The sequence below is a fragment of the Nyctereutes procyonoides genome, unplaced genomic scaffold, assembly GCF_905146905.1.
Source record: "Nyctereutes procyonoides isolate TBG_1078 unplaced genomic scaffold, NYPRO_anot_genome, whole genome shotgun sequence".
Lineage (NCBI taxonomy): Eukaryota > Metazoa > Chordata > Mammalia > Carnivora > Canidae > Nyctereutes > Nyctereutes procyonoides.
Window position 1 is genome coordinate 10,295,612 of NW_026575151.1, and position 15,504 is coordinate 10,311,115.

The 15,504-nt window shown below is 42.4% G+C and overlaps 1 protein-coding gene across 3 annotated transcripts in view; it reads right to left on the reverse strand.

Moving 5' to 3' along the window:
* Positions 1-3,801: 3,801 nt before the first annotated feature.
* Positions 3,802-15,504, reverse strand: part of FRAS1 (Fraser extracellular matrix complex subunit 1) — a 437,262-nt gene continuing 425,559 nt past the window's right edge. For all 3 annotated transcript variants that reach the window (XM_055313090.1, XM_055313089.1, XM_055313088.1), the window contains exons 71-74: positions 13,856-14,022; positions 10,696-10,901; positions 9,455-9,601; positions 3,802-7,572 (exon numbers count right to left, since the gene is read on the reverse strand). In XM_055313090.1, coding sequence (XP_055169065.1) covers positions 6,979-7,572; positions 9,455-9,601; positions 10,696-10,901; positions 13,856-14,022 — 1,114 coding nt within the window. In that variant the 3' untranslated portion in view covers positions 3,802-6,978. The remainder of the gene's footprint in view (positions 7,573-9,454; positions 9,602-10,695; positions 10,902-13,855; positions 14,023-15,504) is intronic.

Consider the following 15,504-nt stretch of genomic DNA (forward strand, 5'->3'; position numbering starts at 1 on the left):
TGCTGCCCCCTTCAGATAAGCACTTTCTTTCTTTAGCTTCTTGTCTAGCCTTTTCATGTTTTTTTTTTGTTTTGTTTTTTAAGTAAAATCAAGCAAAACAAATACACAAAAGCAGTGCATTTTTACAGTTTTGGACCTTGTTTTCTCAATTTTTTGCTTTTTGATCAAAACAGAGGTGTGGATTTATTTTAGTTAAAATTCACTTGTAAATATTTGTTGACTGTACACTACCTGTAATACATAGCACTGTGGTAAATGCTATGGAAGATTAAAGGGAAATAACGAGACAGAGCTCAGATATCAATGAATTTATAATCTAACTGAGGTCAAGACCAGCTCCTGGGAAGCTAAAGTCAGTAATTCATTCATGTTTTATGATTTGTTATATATAATGCTAAACTCTGGGGAAAGGACTTGTGGATGTAGAAGAAAAGGGACACTAAAAGCTTGGGACAGTCAAGGAAGTATGCAATGCAATCGGAAGGATTGTAACGTTATCGTTTGAAAGAATTCTTTCTTTCTCATTTGAAATTAGTGTGCCCCGTTTTTCTTAATCACAGACTAAGGTTACCTTACTGCCATTACTATTACTCTGAGAAAAGTTGTGAAAATATTCACTTTAAGAAAAGGATTAGAACTAATAAGTTGTCATTTAGATGCTTGTAAGCTTTTGGTTTGCTTTATCTACAGCAACTTGAATGGTCAGAATGCATTTTTTTCTAGTCTTCCAGTGGATAATACATGATGCCCCTTTACCAATACAGAGGCTGCTGGGGTTCAGAAAGTTCTAGAGCAGTGGTTCTCTGGACTGGGATATGGGAGCCTGTTAGAAGTTCAAATTCTGTCAGACTTATCCCAGACCTACTGTTTTAATAAGCCTTCCAGGTGACTCTGATGCAGCCTAGAGCTTGAGGACCACTGCTTTAAGATGGTATCCTTACTTAAATGGAAGAGGAGCTGCATTGGGAAAAAGCAGAGAAACAGCCTTGCTTAAAAAGCCAGTGCATGGGAGCCCGCCAGTCATAAGGCTAAAGTAATGATGGGCTTTCTTCCAAGAGAGAAGGTGTGACAATGTTCTGCCTTCCATTCTGCATTGTAACTCCTGACTCCCGTTCAGAGTTTGCCACAATAAACTATTAAGTACCATCTCATCCTGGAAAATTCTGGAATTAGCATAGTGGCAGGAGTGGATAGTTATTGAGAACCTATTATTTCCGCCAGACATTGAGTAATGAATGCCTTTGCAGACATGGTGTTATTTCATGCTTACTAACCAGTTTAGATTTAGTGTGATTACCTTTGTTTTGCAAATTATTTATTTTATTTTTTTTATTTATTCATGAGAGACACAGAGCGAGAGAGGCAGAGACACAGGCAGAGGGAGAAGCAGGCTCCATGCAGGGAGCCCAACGTGGGCCTCGATCCCCTTCGGGAGTCTCCAGGGTCACGCCCTGGGTCGAAGGTGGTGCTAAACCGCTGAGCCACCCGCACTGCCCTGTTTTGCAAATTTAGAGACAGGATTGGAGGGCTTGGGTAACTTGCACAGCTTGTGTGCCACACAACCAGGAAGTCATAGGGCTGGATTTACATCCAGAAGGAAATGAGCTACAGGTGGTGTTAATGTAGGATTTATTTTAATTATTTCAGGTTCATGGTTTAACATCTGGTTTCAGGATAGCAACTTTGAAGATTTTATTTATTTTACAGAGAGAGAGAGAGCAAGCAGGGGGAGCTGCAGAGGGAGAGGGAGAAGCAGGTTCTCCTTTGAGCAGGGAGTCCAATGTGAGGCTAGATCCCGGGACCCAAGGATCATGACCCAAGTCGAAGGCAATTGGTTAACTAGCTGAGCCACCCAGACACCCCAGGCAAAGTATACTCTAACCATTTTTAAAATTGTTCTTATTTTAACAACTGCCCAGTTACCATCCGCTGAGCCATCCAGACATCCCTTGAAACTGGTTTTTAACTATTAATCCCAGAGAGTGGGATTCTAGTAAACTTTTATAACTAACTAGTCTTGGAACTTGGTGGCCTTAAAGGAGCCAGGGAGAAAACTGATAGCTGTTGGTTTTAGAGAAAGTTGTAGGATGGGTCTATTTTATTGTACTAATCAAGGGACCACACTTTTCTTTTTTGTTTTTTAAAGATTTGAGAGAGAAAGCCAGAGAGAGAGAGAGAAAGAGAGAGAGCAAGCGAGCACGTGCAGGAAGGAAGGGCAGAAGTAGAACCAGGCTCCACGCTGAAGAGTGAGCCAGACGCAGAGCTCGATCCCAGGACCCCAGGATCATGACCCGAGCCAACAGCAGACACTTAACCGAATGAGCCACCCAGGTACCCAAGTGACCACATTTTTCATGACAAGCATTAAATATAAGTTATAGGAACTTTGGACCATTTTTTAAAATACCAATTTGTACCTGTGAAGAAGGCCTTTTGGTAAAGACTGGAAATCCTACTTTTCATATGGCACTTTCAAAGAAAATTATCCAGGACAATGACCTGCAACTATCTCATAGGGTTGTCATGAGGACTGAATGAGGTAGAAAGTGCTACAGAGTCATTGCTCCTGAGTGCCAGATGTGCCCGATGTAGCACTTGAGCTTCCTGGGCTACGTGCTACTCTCAGGACACCACTCTACAGGGCTCCTAGTTAGAGTTCTCTCAGGCTCTTTGGGGCTAGATATTACACAATTGTGGCATTTTAGTATTAGGCTGAGAGATCTAAAACAACTGATACTAAACTATTTTTTAACCAACAAAACCAACGATTATATGAGGCTGAACCTGCTGAGTTATTCTCAGCATCTCAGTATCTCCCTCTCCTGTTCCCATGTTTCTTCAAAACCTTCATCTGTGAGGTATTGCAAGCTCTAAATGAGAACTCATTTTTTTGCCACCTACCCCCAAGTTTTCTAAGTTTTATGCCTGTGAAATTGCAGGTCTCAGGGAGCATTTTCATAGTCAATCTTAATGATTCAGAAATTGCTTCCTGATAGACCTTCTCTATGGGCCAGAGAGAAATGTGCACTAGGGCTTAGAACTCTGCTGTTAGGCAAGGGACAATCACAGGAAACCTCCAGGAAGTGAAGTTTACACAAAGTCTCAGTAGTTCCTAAGGAAATCCTAGGCAGGGTAGTGGCCTCCTTTCCCCAGATTTTATGAAAACATGCTTTCTCAGGTCTTGCTGAGTTTGCAAATGTGCCATGAAAAGGTGCCAACAGAGCTCTGCTGCTGTCATTGGCAATATTTTTGTTTTGTCATATAAAGTAGCTCCCCTGAGGGGACAGAGGCACAAATGCATAGACTCCCAGAATGCCAAGACTGGGCTCAGTTGCTTTCTGACTCTGCCATTGCCTCTTCACATGCCAATCAGCTTATCTGAGCCTTGGTCATCTCTCCAAGGTGAGTTAGGGAGACAAACATTGACAAATGTTCATGGTGCATAAAAGGACCTAGCCATTTTCACACTACATCAAGGGTTGTAAGAGGGTTTGATGGTAATAAATACAGCATAAGTAATCATCTTATTGTATTGCTCGTGGAGATTTGTATTATTCCTCTTCATACTAGGGTTTCAACCGACTGCAGAAGCTGAGCTAGGATGATCTGGGGTTGTATAATTTCTTCTTCATCTGGCTTTTAGCATGGTCAGTGTGTGTCTCAGAGTCAATCCCTCAGGCAAGTTTTCACCAAAGAACTTAGCCTCAATTTTTGGAATGCTTTTGCCATCTCAAAGGTGAAGTCTTAGGTTAATGAGATGAGTCATCTAAAAAGAGCATGGAAAAAAATGCAACCAGACCGTCATTTATTAAGACAAATTTATATAGTGGCATATGCTATTGGAGAATTCAGAAATTCATAACACAGAAATTAGTATTAGAAATACAAAGATCATTTGAGTCAAGAAATCAGGTTGACAGCACCACAAATGTTTCACTCTGTCTGAGCATGTGTGTTGTATCCAAGAACAACAAACACCTACAGGACACTGAGACTGAATGTCCTAAGACTGTGCAAACACATTCTGACACGACTTCCACACCCAGCAGCAGGTATCTGCAGGTGGCCTCCTGGAGGCCTGGGGACCTTGAAAGCAAGGCAGACAAAAGGTATATAACCTTCTCTCTTTCAACCTTTCACAGCCAGTGTGGGAGACCAAATACCACCCCCAGAGGGCTTTCTGTTCCTTCTCACCTAAGGGCATGATATAGAAAATTAGTAAAACACACACAAGGCATTAGTGAGCAAGCTAAGAGAAATTGAAAGGAGGGCTGTAACTGAAATATAATCCCGTATGGGTCACCAAGTTATTGGGTTTCTACTCTGAAATAGAAAACATCAACAAACTGAAAAACTGTATCAAAGGAGTACACCCCAACTTCACATCTCTTAGCACTTTCTATTTTATGTGTGCCTCCGTTAGAGATTACCGGCATTCGAAAACACGTCTGCAGTGAGGGGAGGTGCTGGAACGGAAGGGCGGGGAGTACTTCCAGGCTTTCCTTTCACTCAGAGCTCACAGTCTCAGAGTCCTCCCAGGATGGCGTCCTTGTCACTCAACACCACGTACGTGGAGGCTGCTAAGAGCACTTGGAGGCCTCTTGGTCTCTGTGTCCTCCTCCTTTAGCCTCACTCTGCTCATGTCTGTACTCTTCCCATGCACGTGTCCTAATCAGGACTGGACGGATGTCCAAGAATATCTGAGCAAACGAAATAGTGCTGCTCTATCGTCTAAGCCTTCTGGCAAGTAGGGACAGTTACACACAACAGGCCAGATCAAAAGTTGCTCCACAAAGATAGGCTTCCATTCCTTTCTTGCAGAATTAGCATGAACCTTCTAGGTCGTTCTGGAGAAGACTTCACACTGGGCTGATGAGTTTCCCAGCTATGAGACACCAATTCTGGATGTTCCTGAGGCTCACATAGAAGCTCTGCCGCACACCGCCCAAGCTGACCTCAAGGAGCAAGTGACCAGTCAGAGGAGTTTCAGGTTCTGGGCTCACCCCTTTCTTTTTCTGAAAACCTCACTCACCTCAGAATGAGAAGTCAGACTTTCCTCTAAATGTCCTGCGCTGGAGCTGAGTCACAGTTTCAACTTCCTCTAGTACATTCTGATGATTTTTCTGTTCATCCATCCTAAGACTGCTGCTAGACTCCCCCTACATCCAGCAGTGCTTCTTTGTTGCAATGAGGTTACTTCGGAATCCAAGCAGAAGAGGCAGTTTTGGGGTGTTTTTTTCCCTACCTGCCCTTGTGATCTTGCCACCATCATCTTTCACCTCCCCTTTCACCCATGACACCATTCATCTATTTACTTAAATATTTCTGGAGTGCTCGTTCTGTGCAAGGCACTGCTAAAGAACCAAAGGCGCACCCCCAAGGCCTTTTCTTGAGAGCTTGGAGTCTGGTAGAGATGTCAAAGACCTCTCGTGGCTCATTCTTTCTAGCTTTTAGAACCAAAGCGCAGTGTGGAATGTTCTCCAAGAGCCTGGGTCATTCTGACACAAGTATTACACAATGTGAACGTTCTGCTATTTGCTCAGTGGTTATGGTGTGCCATGCGTCAGGAAGAGAACATGTCTTTTATTCCTCAGTAATGAAATTGTGCCTTTATTTCAAAGCAACAGAACGCATGCTTGTGTTTTTGCTGTTTTGGTAAAAACAAAAAGAAACACAAAGGCAAGCTGTGTGTGCATTTCATATAAAATTCTGAAGCTGCTATTTGAACACTAAATCATTTTAAAGCCATGTGTTTACAGCCTCGTCATATGCTGATGTGGTAAAATAAATGCCTGAGCTACCCGAAAAGAACCCCCGAAAGGAGAAATCCCTGAAAACCTGTCCTGGGACCGGTGCCTTTAAACACTGTGAGCATCGGTACTTTATCTATTGTGAGTACTAGTTGGCATCTATTAACTCAGATTTCACTCTGAGTGCGGCTTTCTCCTAATTGGCTTTATTCAAATGAATCACTTATTTTTCTGAAAGCCTAGCAAAATAAAAAACTCACAGCTAGCAAAATACACAGGTTTGTCTTATTAGACTGGGCAAAGCCTGGGATAGCAGGAAACTGTGCTGGGTTTTTAAGCACCCACAGCAACGTGGAATAAAACGGCCAGCTGCCCTGATCTTGTTCTGCATCATTCTTTGTCAGGGAGGATGTCCCGGTGCTTCCCAGGTGTAGTGTAAACCAGTTGGGCATGAGAACATTCTCCTAGGCCTAGGGGGCAGTGCATCACTAATATTCCAGGTGCTGGTCAGGCCCCTCCTCTCTCTGGGTTTCAGTCTGCCCTTCTGTAAAAGGGGGTTCTGCTGTGCCAGACATCTAGCAGGGGAGGTGTGTGCTTTTTCTTGCAAGTTGTAGGACAATACTCTCATCCAGAGCACTTTGAAACCCCCAGGTGAAAAGGCTCTGGAAATGCAAAGGACAGTTGGAGGCCATGGAATGCAAGCTGTGAAGCAGACACAATAAGCAAATATATAGGTTGTGCAGAGTAGCAGAATTTTGAAAGGATTTGGAGTGTCAGCAATCTGAATTCTGCAGTCAGGGGGCCCAGGAAAAGCCCCAGTCGAAGAAAGCTGGAGGTGGGGGAGGAAACCAATGGCCCTGAACCACCCCCACTCCCAGCCCAGGAGATCTGCTGCTGTACATCCCCATGTCTGCTGAACTCCAACAGCTAGTTGGAAAGTCTAACCCCTGTCCAATACTGAAATACATGCTTTCTAAGACCAGCCTTATAGAAGGAGCAGTCTGCAGCTGCTGGCACTACTGAAAGAACTCTGCTCCAGAACTCTGGGTCTCAGTGGTTCTTTGTTTAATGAGGTAGCTCAGTTGTGAGCTGATGCATGTGATGTGTGCCTTCTGTCACTCAAAGCCATAGTTTTCCCTTTTTAAACTGTAAGGTTATAAAAATACCAGTATTTTCCCCTTGTTTTATAAAAATGCTTTTAGAAAAAAATACATATGGGTCTCCTCCATTAAACTTCTGTTCCATCTTGCAAATTGTTGTGAACTCTGACCTCCAAATTCAATTTTTTTACATTAGTACCTTTAAACCCGTAAGCCCCCCCAGTTGCACTTAGTATGTTGACATTCCGCACAGTGCAGTAGTGTCTGTTGAAGTTCTTCTCCACCTTGTCCGTGCTCCTCTTGGGCACATCCACCTTGGTGTTCAGAGGGTATTCCTCCAAAATGTCCTCCATGGGTGGTTTCTTCCTCCGCTTCTGGCATTTCCTGGTGATGAAACAAGCCACCAAAAACACCAGAAGCAGGAGCATGATAGCAGCTAGGGCACTGCCGATAGATGCCCCAGTTTGGGATAGAGAAGCAGCCACAACTGGCTCTTGCATCTCAAGATTCAGGGATTTCATGTTGGTGCCATTCTTGACTTGGTCTCCTTCATTGTCATAGATGAGGGAATCATCAAGGGTCAGCCGGCCACTGGGGTCCACCAGGTCCCTTCGGTTGCGCCTCAGAGACGCTGTGAGAGAGCGCTGGACCCGGGGCCCTGAGATGGTGTCAGGGCCAATGATGTAGATCACCTGAAGATACCATTGGTGTCCTGCTTCCACCTGCCGGGGGAGGGAGACAGAGACACAAACCAGACATGTCATTGTTGTCCACAGACCACTTCTTAAGAAAGGAAATGGAAAGACAATTGCCATCACAAACCTTGATAAACGGTTTCAACGAAAGCATTAGCAGTTACTGGTGTCTACTTGTCAAGAGTTGAACCAAATATTATAGGTTCTACTTTATTTCCAAATTAGGGTCATCTCGAGCCAGATAGTCACATTCTTTTCTGTTTCTCTATCTGTGTATGGAATAGCCCTAAGAATTTATCTTTCATGGGCTCTTTAGCTAAGTAAATACCTACAATTGTCAGTCTTTATTGATTGCAGTGAAGTAACCAAATTAATAACTATATTTATTCTTAGTGACCTTCAACTGTTTGTTACGGTAACTTAGCATTTTTTTTTAAGTTTTTATTTATTTATTCACAAGAGACACACAGAGAGAGGCAGAGACACAGGCAGAGGGAGAAGCAGGCTTCCCACAAGGAGCCCGATACAGTACTTGATCCCAGACCCTGGAATCACACCCTAAGCTGAAGGCAGATGTTCAACCACTGAGCTACCCAGGTGTCCCTAACTTACTATTTATTGATAAGCTTCAGTTAAACTAGAGTCATTCAACACATATCCACAAAATACCTACTCTGTGCATAATATGCAGATACATGACAAAAATTTCCTAAATCCGAACACTTCCTGGATCAGCCCCTGACCAATGAAATTATCAAGTATTTTACTGCCATTTCATGTGCCCCCATTGAAACCATCCATGGTTCTGAACTAACTTCTAAGGAATAGTGATGGTTCTGAAATCCAAAGTCATGGACTACTACTTGAAGACAGAGAAAAGTGGAATTTGATTTAGGAAGTTCATGTTTATTTTTTATTTATTTATTTTAAAAAGGATTTTATTTATTTATTCATGAGAGACACAAACACACACACACACAGAGAGAGAGAGAGAGAGAGAGGCAGAGACACCCGGGCTGCCCAGGAAGTTCATGTTTAATCCTGGATTTAGAGTATTTCTGTTCATCAAATACCAGTAATTCTTGTCATTCTAAATTGCTGTACTGTATTTATGATTTTGTGAAATGTTTTCCACATGGCTGTGAAAATCAGCTGGTACAGCAGACAGCCAAAAAGGTAGGCAACATAAAAGAGTTTAGGAAAAACTAGAGTACCATATGTATCCCTGATATACACAATGACAAATGACTGGAAGCAAATGAATTTTATTATTGCTGTGATCTATTGGGATATATGGTGAAAATTTTGGGTAAACGAGGGTGCTTGGTGGTATATAGTCAGTTAAGCATCTGACTCTTGGTTTCATTTTACGTCAGGATCTCAGAATTGTGAGACTGAGCTCCATGTCTGGCTCCACACTCAGCGGGGAGTCTGATGAGTCTGATTAAGATTCTCTCTCTTTGGGCAGCCCAGGTAGCTCAGCAGTTTAGTGCAGTCTTCAGTCCAGGGAGTGATCCTGGAGACCTGGGATCGAATCCCACATCGGGCTCCTTGCATGGAGCCTGCTTCTCCCTCTGCCTGTGTCTCTGCCACTCTCTCTCTCTCTCTCTGTGTGTGTTTCTCATGAGTAAATAAATAAAATCTTAAAAAAAAAAAAAGATTCTCTCTCTTCCTCTCCCTTTGTCCCTCCCCACTGCTTGGGTGCTCTCTCTCTCTCTCTCAAATAAATAAATAAAATCTTAAAATAATTGGGGGGGGGGTGAATGATAAGCTTAATACCAATAAAAAAAGACCCACCAGCAAGAATGCTATAAAAAGAGACTAAGAGTCCAGAGATAATTTCATCTTTTTTACTATAACTTTTAAAGTGGCTTTAGTCCTATGCTTCTCCTCTTCTCACCATACTCACCTTATAGAGTGCATCTACTTTCAGAGTAAATCCATCTACACCTGGCATGCTACTGACCACATGGAAATCAGGCAACTCGGAAGCAAAGTGGGCCTCAAAGGGCACATCATGGAAGTACTTATCAGTTACTTCGGGCTGGCTGCGGTCCTGGAATTTCAGAAAAATGAAACGCAAGGTTTAGAAAGATGGAACCACTGCCCTGGCAGGTGGCAGTCACCAGGAAGAGAAAAGTACCTTGGGTTGGGTCAGGAGAGTACATGCTACGGAAGCCCTTCTCTTAAGTCAACCTCTGGGCACCCACTGCTCTCTTCAAGGAAAGACATTTGGTGGCTTCTGTGATCCCAAAGTTCAAAGAGTGGCATAATTCTTAAGCCATTTGGTCTCATGACCCCTTACACACTTAAAAATCAAGGACTCCAAAAGTCTTTTGTTTATATGGTTTCTATCTATCTATCAATATCTACAATATTTACTCTATTAAAACTAACACTGAAAAATTAGAACACATATTCACTAATTCATTTTAAAGTGGCGATGAAAAACCCATTGCCTATTAACATAAGTAACTTTTTTTTTAGAGAAGATACCTGTATCTATCCGCTCCTCCTCAAAGAGAGCTGGCATTGTTTTATATTTTTGCAAATCTCTGGAAAAGAACTAGATTCTCATAACTTCTTTATTGAATCAGTTGTGTTATGTTAGTTTGGCTGAAGTATATGAATAAAATCTGGCCTCACACAGATATGTAGTTGAAAAAGAAAAAAAAAAGAAAAAGGGAAAAATGTTTTCATAGCTTTTTCAGATAATTGTGGATATTCTCTTCTGATACTAAATAAAACTCAGTAAGCGGTATTTTTGAAAGATTAGTTACAATGTGAAATTTGAAACCATATCTCATGAGGGAATTAGTATGAAAAAAGCAAGATCTCATTATATTATTATGAAAGTAGTTTCGACATCAAAGAGATTCAGGGATATATTCAGGGGTCGCTGGTCCATACTCTGAGAAACACTGACCTCGACTTTCCTTTTCCTGAGATGTTAATGATAGCTTGTCTTGTTACTCACCATAAACCATCACACTTGGTAGTATGTACTAACATTTAGCTGATCAGAGAGAAACAACAACAGCAATATGTATAGAGAGAATATCATCAAGAGTAGGGTTCCGTCTGCTTTAGGCAGAATCCATAGCTAAGGAAATCAACTTAAGTGTCAGGTGTTTAACACTAACAGCATACCAGCAGCAGAAATCTGTGTTTCAGGTGTTTGTTTGGCTGAATGCATCCATACTGTGGCCCTTCATTGTAGATTGTCCCCGTGGGGTCAAAGAAAGGCACATAACCATCCTTGCCGGTACAAAGATAGACTTTCTCCAGCTGGAGTTTGTAAGCAGAATTCAAGTTTTGTTCTGGATTCCAAAGTACTCGGCCATAAAGGATTTGGCCTGGAAAGATTGAGAGGCATTAATTAGGTCAGACTTTAAGATTAAAAAGAAAAATGTCAAAGGTAGAAAAGATTTTACACATTCCCTTAGGGTCAAAACTACCTCTCTATGAAGAGCTCTATGACTCCAGGTGCCCTTAAAATACTCCTTTATTCATGTATAGCTTCTTTTAGTCAACACACATTAATTAAGCATTTAAGGTGTGGCAGGGATCCCGTTGTACATAGGGGATACAGCTGAGAGGGCAGAAATAAAACGCAACCGATTGCTAATATTAATCAAACTCTTATTACTTGTTAGGTACTGTACTAAATTCTTTCCATATAAGAACTCGTGTAGTGATCACAGTTTTATAGATGAGGAAGTTGAAACACTGGTTAAATGACTCGTTGAAGGTCACAAAGCTAGTAAGTGGTGGTGGTGGAATTCAAAGTCAAGGGACTTGGGCTCTAAAACCCACCCTTATCACAGACTGTACTGTTATAAACTGCAATACAGGAAGGTACATAATGTCACGTGAGCATAGAGCTGAGCACAGAGATCTGCCTGTGGAAAGATTTAAAGAGAAGATCCTGTTTGAGCAGTACCCTAAAACATGAGTAGGTATTTGAGGATTTGAGGTAGGAGACTGGGGAGAGAGTTCTAGGCAAAAGAAAGTCCATGTATGAAATACTGAATGCTGGAAGGGCATGAGTCCTGGTGTAGCTGCTGTCTCCTTAGTGCCTGCTATGGCATTTTCTTTACTTATACTATCTTATTTATTCTTCCCAAGAGCCCAAGAGATAGGTTCACTTATTATCTTCATTTTAAATAACGAGTCCTCGGTTTCATTATCTGTGACATGGGAGGATGAGAATTTGAGCACAAATCTTTCTGACTCCAAATGCTCATCCAGAGCATTTGCTATGTGGCACTGAATAGATCAGTGTGACTAAGAGAGGAGGATGTTGAGAGGCTCTGGCAGGAGAGACTCCTGGGAAGATAGGCTAAGCGTGCTGGGGAGCCTGGACTTCAGTGTGTAGAAATGGGGAACACTGGAAGGTGTGTAATATCAACACATCGGGGCTTCAGAAACATGGAGAATGAAGGAAAGACAAGGAGACTGGAGTCACAGAGATTGGGAAGGGGGCTATGCTAACACTCTGTGAGAGACAGATATCTAAAATATAGCTGTGAAACAAGGGATGAAGTCAAGAAATGTCTGGGAGTCAGATTCCACTGACCTTAATGATAGACAGGAGGCACAGGAGATAAAGTCCTATTCTAGACTTCTAGGTGTCTGAAAGACATCCATTTTGAAGCAGTGTGGTAGTTCCAGATCTACATGTGGAAATGTAGAAATGAAGTTCAGAGAGATCAGGGATAAGGGCAGCTGTTAAGGAATGGCTGTGGAGTAGTAGGAGAATAGGAAGCTGAGACAGGGGCACCTGGGTGGCTCAGTGATTGAGCATCTGCCTTTGGCTTAGCTCGTGATCCTGGGATCTTGGGATCCTGGGATTGGGTCCCACATTAGGCTCCCTGCAGGGAGCCTCCTTCTCCCTCTGCCTGTGTCTCTGCCTCTCTCTCGGTGTCTCTCATGAATAAATAAATAAAATCTTAAAAAAAAAAAAAAGGAAGTTCAGAGCAAAGGGATGGGCCAAGCCACAGGGATGACCAGAGGTAGCACCAGAACAGGACCAGAAGGAACCAAGCATGGAACCTGGGGATAAAAACATGGATGCAGCAGAGGACAAAGACCCAGAGTAGGAGAGTGAGAAGTGGCCAGAGAAGCAAAATGGTGTCAGGTGAGGCTGGTGCAAAAGAAACCCCACAGGAAGTAAGTGTCAAATCCACAAATTTGGTGCCATTGACAAAAGAGAGTTCTGAGCTGTGCAAGGTAGGACAAACTCAGCCTATAACAGAGGGACAGAGAAGAAGGGCCACAGAGACAGTGTGTGCTCACCACTCACTCCTTGAGGAAGTTTCCAAGAGAAAAGAAAAGGAGAAAACACTGAAGATTGATGGGGAGTTAAGGTTGAGGGATGCTTTGTTTTCTGTTATAGTCAGGACTTAAGTGTGTTTTTAGGATGCAAAAAAAAAAAAAAACTAAGATATGATGATATACGAAGGTTAAAAGGTAGAAAAAGGCAAAAGGGACCACTGAGAGATGAAAGGCAGATTACTGCTAATTCACTTATTCAATCAATAAATATTTATCACGCACTTAGGCACCGGTAGTCTAGTGTGCAAATTTGATATCTGATCACAATCTCTACTCTCATGGAACTCATAGTCTAGCAGTAGAAATAGGCAACAAGTAAATAAATATGTAATATATATTATATAACATTAAACATTCTGAGAAATACTATAAAAAATGAATAATGCTCTGTGAAAGTGAAAAATATGGAGGCCTAGGTTCAATTGTCTGGTGTGGTCAGGGGAAGCCTCTTTGAGGCAGTTAACAATTAAGTAGAGAATGAAGGAGAAGAAAGGGCTATCCCTTTGAAACATCAAGGAAACCATGTTTGGGGTGAGGAGGGGACAGAGGAACTAGATTTCTAGTAGAGAAAGCATGATGGATGACATGTAGACATTTGGCAACCTCGAGGCTGGTAGGTAGTGGAGGTCATGGTGCAATCTCTCTGAGTAACCGAGAGATAAAGCACCTCACCCAAAGTCAGAGGTGTGTTAGAATCTGGCTGGAAATCCTAGTCTTCTTACCACTCAGACCAGTGTTTTTCCACAGTACCACACTGCCAAACATTATAGTACCAAATGTGTGATCTTATTTTGATACAACATGAAGGAAGGATCCTTGACTAAACCTTGGCTGTCCTAGAACCAAGCCCAGGGGAATCTTCACTGGTGAGTAGCCTGAAAGCCAATGAGCAAAGATGCTAATCCAGAGACCTGTCCTAAAGCATCTCAAGTCCAGCCGGAGTCTCTTTCTGCAGGCAAAGGAAACAACTTACCTTTTGAGAAGGCCCCTTTGTAATCCATTTCTGCCAGTGACATATCAGATGTATTGGGATCCATTAGGAACACCTTCTCATTATTGCAGAGCTGAAATTCAGTATTGAGAGAATACACAACTGGTACAGGGCGGTTGGTCTGCTGGAACGCAATGGGGATCAGGAATCTAAATGCAGGAGAAACAAGAGCTCCTTGAGAGCAAGGTCAACCTTGTAAACTTCAAGCTGTCTTCCCTTCCCACCCTACTAAGGATTGTGAACAGCACTTTGTTGCAGGTGCTAAATAATCACTGAATAAAGAGATGTGCGTAGGAGAGGAATTTTACTAATTTGGATCATTATGAGGTTAACTTGCTCTCTTGAGCAGAAATAATCTAATTCATCTTTAGATTTCTTTTGTGCTCTTTGCTTTTTCTAGCCATTTCATTCTGATGGCCCCCAAGGCTGCTCTTTAATTGCTGAAGGGCTCACTGCCATGGTGCCCTGCCTAGACTTCTCCTTCCCAGATCTGCAGGCTCCCAGATCCAAACTTATTTATCCTATGTCCCAGTATTCAAGACATTGCTAAGCAATACTCTCTTGCCTCACTCCTTTTTCAGCCTCACTGGCCTTCTTTCTAGGTCTTTTGAATCTGCTCTTTTCTTCCCAGACTCTGGCACATAAGAGCTCCTCCAGCTATGCTGGCCTTTTGTAAGTATCTTAACATGTTCTCTACTCCATATTTCTACTGCGTTGGGACTCACTCTTCAACAAATATTCACTGTGCTTTTATTATGTGATAGATATTAGTCTAGTAATGGGAATTCATCTGTGAACAAAGCAGAAACACCTATGATCTCAGGGATATTATGTTCCAATAGGGAGTTGGTTAACATAGAAGTTAAAAAATATATATAGTACACTATAAGGAAACAAGTGATGAGAAATATAAGGCAGAGAATTAGCAGGAAGAGGCTCAACTTGGAAATTTTAAATATGGTGGTCACCGAAGGCCTCAGTGAGAGGAAAACTAGGAAGTTGGAGCCACCCTTACTTGAGATGGGAAAAATGCAGGAAGACTAGGTTTGGTGGAGGAAGATGAGGGATTCAGCAACAGGCATGCTCAACTTGGGAGGCCCATAGGAGAGCCAGGTGGAGAGAGGTGTGTCAATCTGATGCACAAGTCTGGGTGTGAGAGGTTCAGCCCTGGGCTGAAGGTGCTTTTTTGTATTTAAAATCTTGAGAACAAATGATGAAGGAGAACACCATGTGAAAATAGAGATAGAAGAGACAGTTCCAGCATGGCACTCAGGGTGCTGTAAATTCAAAGGCAATGGAAAAGAAAAGGAACCTTCAGAGCAAAGAGTGAGGAAAAACCAGGGGGTAGAAGAAAAGCCTACAGAGCATAACACTGCAGCTGAGTGAAGAAAGTGTTTCAAGGAGGAGACTGAACAACTGTTAACTGTTGCAAAAAAAAAGATGAGACTCAACCCCTGGTTCCAGTAAGACACAGTCATTGGTGACCTTGACAAGATCAAGCTGGGTTAAGGGATGAGAGCAGAAGTCTCACTGCAATGGAGGCTCAAGGGACAATGGAAGGTGCTAAACTAGAAATTGTGAATCTAGGCAACTCTTGAGGGACCACTCAAAGTACAAGGAAGGAGAAAATG